Genomic DNA, 13,161 nt, shown 5'->3' with positions numbered 1-13,161 from the left:
GTCCGCTCACTGGTTGAGCGTGGTGCGGGCGCAACACCGAGGGTTGCGATCCCGTTACCGGTCATGAAAAAAGAAAAAAAGGAAAAAAAAAATTATAAAAGTAATATATATATATATATATATATATTCCTAATGGAATACAATAGAGAGCCCAGAGATAAATTCTCACATAGATAGTTAATTAAATTTCAAAAATTAAAATATTTCCCCATACTGTCTAGCCGCCTTAAAAAAGAAAAATTCAACAGTTCGATCACTCAGTGGGGTAAGGACAGTCTTTTCAACAAATGATGCTTGGAAAACTGGATATCTACATGCAAAAGAATGAAGTCGTACCCTTACCTTACACCATATACAGAAATTAACTTAAAATGGATCAAAGACCTAAATTTAAGAGCTAAAACTATTAAACTCTTAGAAGAAAACATAGGTGAGAATATTCATGACCTCAGATTAGTCAATGATTTCTTATTTATGACACCAAAAGCAAAGGCAATGAAAAAAAATACATAAGTTGGACTTCATCATAATTAAAAACTTGCATCATAGGACACTACTAGGAGATTGAGAAGATAAACTACAGAATGAGTGAAAGTACTTGTAAATCACATATCCGCTAAGGGATTAGTGATTGGAATATATAAAGAACTCCTATAACTCAACAGCAGCAACAAAAACCACAATTTAAAAATGAGCAAAGGATTTAAATAGACACTTCTCCAAGAAGATTTACAATGGTCAGTAAACACATAAAAAATGTTCAATATCATTACTCATTGGGGAAAAGCACATTAAAACTACAGTTGGATACCACTTTATCCCCATTAGGATGGCTATTATCCAAAAACAAAAAAAAGTGTTGGCAAGGATGAGTAGAAATTGGAACACTTGGGCCGGCCCAAAGGCACAATCTGTTGGGTGCGGCGCTTGGGAGCGCAGCGGCGCTCCCGCTGTGAGGGTTCGGATCCCATGTAGAGACCGGTCCGCTCGCTGGCTGAGAGCGGTGTGGGCGCGACACCGAGGGTTGCGATCCCGTTACGGGTCAGGAAAAAACACAAAAAGGAAAAAAAAAAAAAAGAAATTGGAACTCTTGTGCATTGCTGGTGAGAATGTAAAATGGTGCAGCCACTTGGAAAACAGTATAGTTATTCCTCAAAATTTGAACATAGGATTACATAACATAGGACCCAGCAATTCCACTTGTAGGCATATATACCCAAAAGAATTGAAAATAGAGACTCAAACAGACACTTGTACACCAGTGTTTGTAGCAGCATTATTCACAATAGCCTAAAAGTGAAAATGACCCAAGTGTCCACCAACAAATGAAAGAATAAAATGTTATGTGTGTATATATATGTATATGTATATATGTATATGTACATAAATACATACACACAGAATGGAATATTATCCAGCCATAAAAAGGAATAAAGTACTGATATATGCTACAACATAGATGAACCTTGAAAACATTATGCTAATTCAAAGAAGCCTGACACAAAAGGACAGATATTGTATGATTTCACTTATATGAGGTATCCTAGAATAGGCAAATTCATAGAGACAGAAAGTATGGCTGGCCAGTTAACTCAGTTGGTTAGAGCACAGCCTTGTAATACCAGGGTCATGGATTTGGAACCCCATCCTGACCAGCCACCAAAAAAAACTCCAAAAACATAAAGACAAATTGTAGAATAGAGGTAAACAAGGGCTGAAGAGAGGGAGTAAAGGAAAGATATTGCTTAATGGGTACAGTGTTGGGTTTTGGTTTTTTTTTTCCTTTTTGTCTTTTTTACTGACCGGTAACGGGATCGCAACCCTCGGTGTTGCGCCCACACCGCGCTCAGCCAGTGAGCGGGAACTGGTCTCCACATGAGATCCGAACCCTCGGCGGGAGCGCCACCGCGCTCCCAAGCGGCGCGCTCTCCAGTGCGCCACCGGGTCGGCCCCAGTGTTGGGTTTTGAGAGGATGAAAAAGTTCTGGAAATAGATAGTGGTGATGGTTACACAACATTGTGAATGTACTAATACCACTGAATTGCACATTTAAAAATGGTTAAATGGTAAGTGTTATGTATATTTTACCATAATAAAATTTTTTTAAATTTTAAAGTTATGTATGTTTATTAATGGAAAATTTGGAAAATTCAAAAATTATAAAGGAATGAACTAGGGCCGACCCCGTGGCTCACTCGGGAGAGTGCGGCGCTGGTAGCGCAGCGGCGCTCCTGCCGCGGGTTCAGATCCTATATAGGGATGGCCGGTGCACTCACTGGCTGAGTGCCGTGCGGGCGACACCAAGGCAAGGGTTGCAATCCCCTTATCGGTCACAAAAAAGACAAAAAAAAAGGGGGAATGAACTAATACATGCCACAGCATAGATCAACCTTAAAAAACTTATTAATTTTTATAAAATGTCCATAAAAGGCAATTTTATAGAAACAGAAAGGCAGATTAGTGGTTGCCTGGGGCTAGGCATGGGAACTGGAATTAATTGCAGATGGCACAAGGGTTCTTTTTGGGGTGATGGAAACGTTCTAAAATTGGATTGTGGTAATGACTGCATAACTATACAATGCAATTAAAATAGGTTAATTTTATAATGTATAGATTATACTCAATAAAGATTTTGTTTTTAAATGTAAATAAAAATCAGTTATAATCCTTTAACATTCAAATAATGAATATCAACATTTAGGACTATTTCATCTTTTTTTCTGTGTGTATATGTACAAGATTAGGATTATAATAGTTTTTTATACTTGTTTTCCACCAAACATATTCTGAGCACTTTCTCATATCAATTCAATATCCTTTTAAAAGGAATTTTAATATCTATAAAATCATCCCTCAAATGGATATATTAAAATTTATTAATTCATTCTACATAGATAAATTGTTATACAAGCTTCCTTATTTTCATAGCAAATAAATTCTTGGATTAATGGTATAAACTGTTTTAAGCTATTTGCTACATATTGCCAAATTGTTTTTCAGAAAGTTTTGATAATTAAATTATGGATCTTTTTTTACTGTACTCTTACTAGCATTTAGGATTTTTTTTCATATCTGCATAATTAACAAGCAGAGGTTAAATTCTATTTTTATTTTTATTTGATCACTAGTGAGGTTGAACATGTTTTTTATATTAGCGTCCAGGCTGTTTTTTCTTAATTGAGGTAAAGTTTACATAGAATGAAATGCACAGATCTTAAGATTACAATTCAATGAATTTTGTTAACTAACAAACCCATATAACCACCATCCCAAACAAAATATAGAACATTTCCATCACCCCAGGAAGTTCCCTTGTGACCCCTTCCAGTCAATCTCCACCCCCTCAGACAAAAACTGTCCTGATTATACTGGTTTTGCCTATTCTTGAACTTTGTATAAATGGAACTCTTTTGTGTCTGGGTTTTTCTATTTAACATACATTTTGGAGATTTATCCATGTTGTTGGCATGTAATAATGGTTCATTACTTTTATTGCTGAGCAGCATTCTGTTGGGCAAGAATATACCACAATTTGTTGATACATTCTTACCTTGATAAACATTTGAGATGCTTCCAGTTATTTACTATTATGAATAAGATGGCAATAAAAATTTTAGTACAAATGTTTGTAAACATATGCTCTCATTTCTCTTGGATAAATATGTATTAGTGGAATTGCTGGGTCATAAGATAGAGGCATTTTTAACTTTATATGAAAGTGCCAAACAGTTCTCTAATGTGGTTGGGCCATCGTACACTCCCATCAGCAATGTGTTAAGAGTTTGTTTCATATCAACACCAACATTTGAAGTTGTTAGTTTTTAAAGTTTTGGCCATTCTAGTGGATGTGAAATGGTTTATCATTGTGGCTTTAATTTACACATTTTTTAAAAATAGTCAATATGTCATAATCTCACTTGGTTATGATGTACAGTTGTCCCCCATTATCTGTGGGGGGCACATTCCTAGTGGATGCCTGAAACCCCCGATAGTACCAAACCCTGTGTATACTATGTCTTTTCCTATACATACATACCTATGGTAAAGTTTAATTTATAAATGAGGTACGGTAAGAGATTAACAACAATAACTAATAATAAAATAGAACAATTATTAAAATATACTGTAATAAAAGTTATGTGAATATGGTCTCTCTCAAACTGTCTTACTGTACTGTATTGGAGAAATGTATAATGACATGTATTCACCTTTATAGTATCATACAGAGAATTTTCACTGCCCTAAAAATCCTCTGTGACAATTTGCTAATATTTTGTTAAAGATTTTTGTGTCACTGTTCATAAGCCACATTGTTCTATAATTTTTTTTCATTAAGGCTTGTCTCGTTTCAATATCAGGGTTGTATTTGCCTCATAAAATAAGTTGAGATGCATTCCCTTCCACACTGTTTTCTGATAGTTTGTGTAAGGTTGATATTATTTCTTCCTTAAAAATTTGATAGAATTAATCAGTGATACCATCGGGGCCTGGAGTTTTCTTTTGGGAGAGGTTTTTGACTATGAATTCAAGTTTTTAAATAGATACAGTACTATTCAAGTTATCTATTTCTTTTTGTACCCAATTTTATGGTTTTTTTTTTCCTTTTTGTCTTTTTTACTGACCGGTAACGGGATCGCAACCCTCGGTGTCGCGCCCGCACCGCGCTCAGTCGTATAACTTCGTATAATGTATGCTATACGAAGTTATTACGCCCTATGACCCAGCAATTCCACTAAAGTTTTTAAATAGATACAGTACTATTCAAGTTATCTATTTCTTTTTGTACCCAATTTTATGGTTTTTTTTTTCCTTTTTGTCTTTTTTACTGACCGGTAACGGGATCGCAACCCTCGGTGTCGCGCCCGCACCGCGCTCAGCCAGTGAGCGGGAACCGGTCTCCACATGGGATCCAAACCCTCAGCGGGAGCGCCACCGTGCTCCCAAGCGGCACTCTCCAGTGCGCCACCGGGCCGGCCCATGTTTTGTTTTTGAAGGCATTTGTTTCATTTAAGTTGTATTTATTGGCATAAAGTTGTTCATAATATTTCCTTATTATCCCTTCAATGTCTGTAGGATCTGAAGTGATGATGTCACTCTTCCATATTTGACACTGATAATTTGCATTTTCTTTTTTTTGACCATCTTTCTAGAACTTTATTAATCTTATTAGCCTTTCATAGGACAAATTTTTACCTTTATTTTATCTCATTTTTTCTTTTTACATTTTATTGATTTCTGTTCATACCTTCGTCATTTCCTTTCTTCTATTTACTTTGGTTTAATTTTCTCTTTTTCTCTCAAGGTAGAAAATAAAATCATTGATTTTAAACCTTCTTTTCTTTTAGAAGCATCTAAAGCTACAAATTTCCCTCGAAGAATTGTTTTAGCTTCAGTTCACAAATTTTGATAAATCGTGTTTTTATTTCCTTTTAATTTGAAGTATTTTCTCATATTTCTGGTCATTTCTTCTTTGACCCATGGATTATTTAGATTTATGTTGTTTAATTTCTGAATATTTGGCACTTTTTTAGATATCTCATTATTATTGATTGTTTATTTAATTGTTTTAGTCAGAGGACATGTTACGTAAGATTTCATTATTTTGAAATTTACTGAGACTTATTTTCCATGTATATCTCATCAATTTCCCATTCTGTTCCATGTGTATTTTGGAAAGAATGTGTATTCTGTACTTGTTAGGTATAGTGTACTATAAATATAAATTAGGCCTAAGTGATTGATAGTGTTTTCAAATATTCTATAGCCTTATTAATTTTTTGTATCTTTGTTCTATCAGTTACTGAGAAAGAGGTATTGAAATTTGTAAGTATGATTGTAGATTTGTATCATTTCTCCCTTTTCGTTCTGTTAGGGATTTTTTTGCTTCAGTTAATTTAAAGCTTAGTTATTAGTTGCACACATATTTCATTTTAATTCCTGTAATAACTTTTTACTATATCTTTCTGTGTTACTTTTTTGTGGTTTCTCTAGAGATTACAATATGCATTCTTAAGTTAGCACAGTCAGCTTATACTTAATATTGTACTACTTTACATAAAATCTAAGAACCTTGAAACAGTATATTTTCACTTTTTGCTCCATTCTTTGTGCTGTTGATATAGTTTACATATGTTATAACTCCACAGTACAATATTATATTTTTGCATTAAACAGTCTTTTAAGTAAATTACAGAAAGATGGACAACATTATTTTATATGTATCCCCTAATCTGTCATTTCTAGTGCTTTTTATTCCTTTCTGTAGATTTGAGTTTCCATCTGAAATCATTTTCCTTTGGCCTGAAGGATATGCTTTCACATTATTTGTCATATCTACAGATGACAAATTGTCTGTTTTTATTTATCTCAAAATATTATTTCACTTTTAGTTTGGAAGCATATTTTTTTTTGAAGGATTTTTTTGCTTTTTTCTTTCAGCACTTTAAATTGTCTCTACTTCATTGTTTCTGATGAGAAATCAGCCACCTTCATATCATTGTTCCCATGTATATAATGCATAATTTTTCCTCTGACTGTTTTCTAGATTTTCTCCCTATATTTGCTTTTTAGTAATTTGATTATGATGAGGTTTTCTTTGTATTTATCTACTAGCCTTCTTATGCATGTTAGTATTCTTTTGCCTTGGTTTGTTTTTTTAACCAGATTTGGCGAAAGTTTAACCGTTATTTCATCAAAAACATTTTTGTCTCCTCTCCTTCTGGGATTCTAATTCTAATTATATATATATATATATAAATACTATATAACTATATGTATATAAAGTTATATATATATAAAATAATTATATATATATAAAATCATACAGATGGCCCTCAAGTTATAATTGTTCAGCTTAGGATTTTTCAACTTTACAATGGTGCAAAAGCAATTACGTGCTCAGTAGAAACTGTACTTCAAATTTTGAATTTTGATCCAAAATTATTTATAATTTATTATAAAACAGATTTGTGTTAGATGGTTTTGCCCAAATGTAGGCTAATGTAAGTGTTCTGAGCACATTTAAAGAAGGCTAGTAGGCTAAGCTATGATGTTGTGTAGGTTAGGTGTATTAAATGTATTTTTATTTTATGATATTTTCAACTTATAATGGGATTGTCAGGATATAACCCCATTGTAAGTTGAGGAGCATCTGTATTAACTTGGTCTTGTCCCACAAGTTGCTGGGAATCTGTTAAGGTTTTTAAATTTTTTCCTCCTGGTTCTGCAGATGGGTAACTTCTGCTGATCTGTCTTTGGGTTAATTGACCCTTTCTTTTGCCATCATTGTCTTCTGTTATGTCCATTCAGATAATTTTAAATTTTAGATATTGTTGGTTTGGGTTATAGAATTTCCTTTTCTTATAGTTTCACTTGTCTACTGAAATTCCCTTTGTGTTCATTCATTATGACCATCTTTTCTTTTAAGCCCTTGAACGTATTTATAATAGCTGCTTTAAAGCCATTGTCTGATAATTCCAACATTTTGGTCTTCTCAAGGTCTGTCTCTATTGACTTCATTTTCTTTTTTTTTTTTTTTTTTGTCTTTTTCTGTGTCCGGCAACGGATCGCAACCCTCAGTGTCGCCCCCGTACCGGACCAGGACCGGCAACGGGATCGCAACCCTCGGTGTTGCTCCCGTGCCTCGCTCAGCCAGTGAGCGGGAACCAGTCTGTATGTGGGATCCGAACCCTCGGGCGGGAGCGCTGCCGCGCTTCCCAAGCGGCGCACTATCCAGTGCGCCACCGGGCCGGCCCCTGACTTCATTTTCTTTTGACTCAGGGTTACATTTTCCCCTTCTCATGTCTTCTAAAATTTTTCTGTTATATTCTGGACCTTGTAGGTAATACATTATAGAGATTCTGAATTTTGTTATCTTTGAAGAATGATTTTTTTTTTCTATCAGGCAATTAAATTATTTGTGGAAACTGGGTTTTATACTTTGTTAAAGCAAGTCTGTTTCACTTTTACCCTTAGGTCTGTTTTACTTTTGCCATTAGGTCTTAATCCTGTGACATAATTTTTACTCCTAAAGCATGGGCTGTAGGGTTTCAGTATAAAGCCTGAGGTGTTTACCAACCTCCTCTTAGTAGGATTGAAACTCTAAAGTCTGTCTCTCCTGTGGTGTTACTGAGAATCTCCTCAGCTTTTCAGCCTAACAGCTGCTGCTTTCTGCTGTATTTATCAGAACCTTATTGGAAACCACACATCTGCAGTTGAGGGGCCTTAAGGATTTGAAGAGAATTTATACACAGTTCTAGTTCTCTCCATTCTAGGATATCCCTTTCAACATACAGCCGTTCTGGCACCCAACGCTCTGTTATCTGACACCTTAAGTTGCCCCTGCTGCTCAGACTGGGTACCACCCTCAGTGGAAAATCTATTTAAACAGAGATGTAACCCAGTGTGGCTTCCTTCTTTTGAGAATCCTGTCCAATTTCTGCCTGCTTTTCATTGCTCTCCAATGCCTTCAAGTAGTTGCTTTTTCATATTTATATCAAGAGTTTATAATTGTTACTGCAGGAGAGTAGGTCTAATATAAGCTATACTGCCATTGCTGGACTGAAATCTGTTTTTCTTACTAGATTATGGAACATTACTGGGATTGATCCAAGCTAAATATCTATTAGCTTAAAAATCCAGCATTGTAGTGGATTAATGGCCAAATAAAATAGCAATTTTAGTTTTTAATCTATTCTTCCTCCTATTTGGCTTGATAAAATTTTAGAATATTGTATAACAGTAGTTGTTGCCATTTTCTACACTACCTACATTGGGGCAGGTGGTGGTGGGGAAGGGTTTGGCAGCCAGCCCATTACCTACATTGTTGAAATCTACATTTGTGATGTAAGAGCCACAAAAGCACTTTTAACCTCTCTGGCAGATGTTTCAGGAGGAATATGGAAAATTTCTAGGGAGTCTAAAATGGCAAACAAGTATAAGAAGCAATATTGCTGTTTGTCAGTAATGCCACTGGTCCTTTCAGTTTTCTTCGTGAAATGGAAATCTAATTTTAAATCAACAGGTAGATAGGAGAAAATAGTGTATTTTATACCACTGATCCAAACTCAGGAATAAATAGACATTTAAGATGCAAATTAAACCACCTGTGTAACTTCCCAAGCAGCCACTTAGAGGTAATAGAACCTAAATACAACCACATACCCCTGGCTAAGTGGAGGCTGGTGTAGCAGATCCACTTCTCCACTGTCCTCTACCCTGTTTTGCTGTTGGCTCACTTTATAACCTGAAATAAGTCCCTTCTCTCTACCTCAACTTCCTCAAATAAAAAAGTATCCAGAATAGACAATATATAAGGTCTCTTCCAGAATTAGTCTTCTACAAGTGTGTGGTCAGAAAGGAGTTTTTCCTTTTGAATTTGAAGACAATCCTTTACATTAAAGGACTTTAACCTATTTAAATCATGTATTTAATTCTTTGGGTGTGTGTGTTTTGTTTTGTTTTGTTTTGCTTAAGGTTGCAATTGTGGCTCAAGACTTGGCAGCGTTCCATACTGCCTCATCAGAAATGGGGCACCAGCAGCACAGCCATCACTTAGTAACCACAGAAACCAGACCTCTAACCTTAGTGGCAACATCCAATGGCACCCAGATTGCAGTTCAGGTGAGTACAAGGGCAGGCTGTCCTCAGTCAACAGCAGTGCTACTCATAGCTCTCAACCTTGTACACTGTGCTTTGGGTATAACCTTTACCCAAAGGAGTCAGGGCACACAATAATCTGTGTTACCTAGCCTACTTTAAGGAAATTGCTGTGTTTGAAGTGGACTCAAAGAGACCAGCACTTTGTTCTCTACTATCTTTGCGTATTCTAGGGGAATTTATAGCAAGAAAAAAAATCTTCAGGTATGTGTCCCTGTGTGCACCCAGCCACCCATCTTTATTCTCAAAAGTCTAATTAGGCAGGATTCTATAAAGCAGTTAAGAGCTAGTTTTTGGAGATGAACCTAGTGTAAACACAAACCCTAAATTAGTCCTTTGAGAATCCCTGCATTTTAAAGTGGACAATGTCAGAAGACTTAGAGCTGTTCTCTGAAAAGAGTCACTGGATTCAAGCAAAGAATCTGGAATCCTAGATGCTAGATGCAGATTACCTCTCCTTAGGGAGAGTTGTTTTTCTATGTATTTACTTAAAGGTTTAGAACACACTCAAGAAAATGCCAGCCATTGGTTTTATATAGTTTATGGGTATAGAAGCTAAGGACTCCGGAAGCTCTCGTCTCCGTTGGCCAAGGTGAGCATCTTTTATCCCATGTGTGTTTAAAGGGCTTATCTAAATAGAGACTGCATTATTTTCCCCTGTAGGAATTTTTGTGCTCCAGTGATTGGGTCAGCAGTAGTATGTTAACAAGCCCAAGTATCAGAATTACAGAGAGAAATTTTACTACTGGCATATAACATTTCTTTGGCATTACCTTAACTACTATGGCTTTTGAATGGCAGTGTTTTTTTTGAACTGTAGTGTAGTATGGCTTTTAAAATTGATGTGTGTGTTCCTGTTTCAGCTTGGAGAACAGCCATCTCTAGAAGAAGCCATCAGAATAGCATCTAGGATCCAACAAGGAGAGACGCCAGGGCTGGATGATTAATCCTCAGAACAATGGAGCAATAAAGCAGGAGGAGCCTCTCATCTTCCAGCAGGCAGCAGAAATCCACAAAGCCTGGACCCAGGAAAATTAGAAGTTTTCCATTCCTGATACACTGTACACATTTTTATGCAAGAGTGGAGAGCATTTTATTCTTGACACATTTGTGTATATAACCCTTGGAATAGATTCCCAAACTGATTCATTGTGTACAAGGAAGTATGAAATTAGGGCAATACAATAAATGTTCATGTTACTTTTTTATCAGATTGCAAACTCCTAGAATCTACATGCAAGACCAGTAAAGTCTTATGGAGTCTTATGATGGTTTTTTAACTTACTGTGAAAAAAAAATAAAGGCAGTATCTAAAATGTTAAAGGTTCTTTATGTCAAACAATCATAATTCCAAAAGCCATCATGGATAATAAAGGATTGAAAGCCTTCAGAAATTTCCCCCAGTTAGTAGAATGTCTGCAGTTTTTGTTCTGTTATATACTTGTCCATTTTTATCTGTATCTCATGGTTTGAAGACGATTTATAGTTTCCCATCCCTATTAAATATCAGTTCTTCAAGATGAAATGCTATACATTGGATTATGGATAAAATTACAAAGTTTGGTTATTTAAAATTAAAAAGTTAAATCCAGTGTTTTGGTTTTTCAAAAAATTTTACTCAGTGTTCAGTTTTTTGTCACTGTTTTTAAAAACAATGAACTATCAAAGTTTCACCACAGGCTGGTGCCTGGGATAACATTGCTGTCATTGGAAATGGCTTTATTCTGAAAATTAGGTTAGTGACTTGGTGTAAATTATTTATTTTTGCTTATGTATTTTGTTTTAAATCTTATTCACCCTAAAGTTTATTATTAATTTTGAATACACCAATTTTTAAAATGTTACCTTTATATTTGTTTTTTTAAATTGGCGTGGGTATGGGGGAAATGTTGCAGAAAATTCCACAAAGGTATAGATTATAACCCAATGCACGTATATTGAGAGTATGTTGTGTATCAAGCACAGAATAAGTACTTTTCCATATATTTTTAGGCACACATAATTTTGTGAGCTGTATGAGATTTACTATTTATCCCCATTTTGTACATGAGGAAACCCAGAGTCCAGAGATAATTGTCTTACCCAGGCCTTATAGCTCTGAAAAGGCAGGGCAAAGCCTTGAGAACCTAGACTTGCTGACTCCAAGTCCAGTGTGTTTTTCACTATACCACAGCTGCCTCAAGTGATCATTTGTAGCAGAGATTATCAAGATGACCTTTGACAATTTCTGATTGCCTAATGACCTGAGCACTTGAAAATCCATTTTCTAACGTTCGAAATTCAGCATAGAGTCCACCAAAAAAAAAAAAAAAAATCAAGATGAAGGCCTGTTCTGCAGCAACCACTCCTGCACTGTTCACTGAGCTTTGTTTGACAGAGAGCTAAAATGTGGCTGTTTTTCACTTCAGCCTTTACAGTACAAAGGAAAAATGTGCTGTTTTATTTAATGTAAATGTTATCTTTGATCAAGTTCTTTGAACTCTTAAAAAGCGTCATAATGTAGTCACTTGAAATGGGTTGGGGAGGGGATTGGTTGCTTTCCTTCAAAGCCCTTTATAGATGGATAACATTAGAAAAGGTCCTAGTCACCCACATATCTTCATTCTTTTTTTTTTTTTTTTCCTTTTTGTCTTTTTTCGTGACCGGCAACGGATCACAACCCTCAGTGTCGCGCCCGCACCGGACCGGGACCGGCAACGGGATCGCAACCCTCGGCGTTGCTCCCACACCTCGCTCAGCCAGTGAGCGGCTGGTCTGTATGTGGGATCCGAACCCTCGGCAGGAGCGCCACCACGCTCCCAAGCGGCGCACTGTAGCAGTGCGCCACCGGGCCGGTCCCTTCATTCTTGACAGAGACATTTAAACATGCAGAACCCTCACCTGAGGTCCGCTGAGGCTCAGAAAGGGCTGGCATGGTGGGATAGAAGACCAGAATCTGAAAAATCACAGGGTGGTTCTCCAGTCTTCCGGTGCCGGTCCTGACTGCTGATGCTTCCCAAAACCCAAGCTGCCAGTCTCCTTTGGCCCCTTACATCCATCCATCTTTGCTCAGATTCCAGGTCATTTCTACCTACCTCCATCCCCTTTGCCAGTTGGATTGGGATGAGCCGGACTGTTCCAGTGAGTCTGATTAAGCTCAAAAGACAATGCTTTCCTACTGGCACCCTGAGAAAAGGGCACAGGGGTACTGCTGGTTGTCCTTGACCTGCCTTCCTGGGAATAGGACCTCAGCAGCCTAGCAAGGTGGTGTATTTCCCCCAAGGGAAGACTCTGACCAATGGGGTGGGGGTGGGGGGTCACTTCACAGTGCAGGATGCAGAAAGGAGTCCTCCAAAGTTGAAAAATCCCAAAAAGGCATTTGATGGAACAGGAGTACACTTTAGCAAATGGAGCCAGTTGGAGCATAACTTTCTGCAATATGATCTAGACAATGCTCAAGGTAAACCTTTCAGTCCAAGAAAAACACCCTGCCATACCCTAGACACAACTTGGGGTCACTACAAA

The 13,161-nt window shown here is 36.7% G+C and overlaps 1 protein-coding gene across 1 annotated transcript in view; it reads left to right on the top strand.

Annotated features, from left to right (window-relative positions):
- ZNF143 (zinc finger protein 143) overlaps nt 1–11,247 on the top strand; it is a 49,097-nt gene extending 37,850 nt beyond the window's left edge. The window contains 2 exon segments of the mRNA XM_008576130.1: nt 9,475–9,621; nt 10,521–11,247. Coding sequence (XP_008574352.1) covers nt 9,475–9,621; nt 10,521–10,604 — 231 coding nt within the window. The 3' untranslated portion in view covers nt 10,605–11,247.
- The last annotated feature ends 1,914 nt before the right edge of the window (nt 11,248–13,161 follow it).

This window comes from Galeopterus variegatus, unplaced genomic scaffold (assembly GCF_000696425.1).
Source record: "Galeopterus variegatus unplaced genomic scaffold, G_variegatus-3.0.2 Scaffold1297, whole genome shotgun sequence".
Classification (NCBI taxonomy): domain Eukaryota; kingdom Metazoa; phylum Chordata; class Mammalia; order Dermoptera; family Cynocephalidae; genus Galeopterus; species Galeopterus variegatus.
The sequence above is the reverse complement of the archived record's forward strand: the minus strand, read 5'-3'. Positions and strand labels throughout refer to the sequence as shown.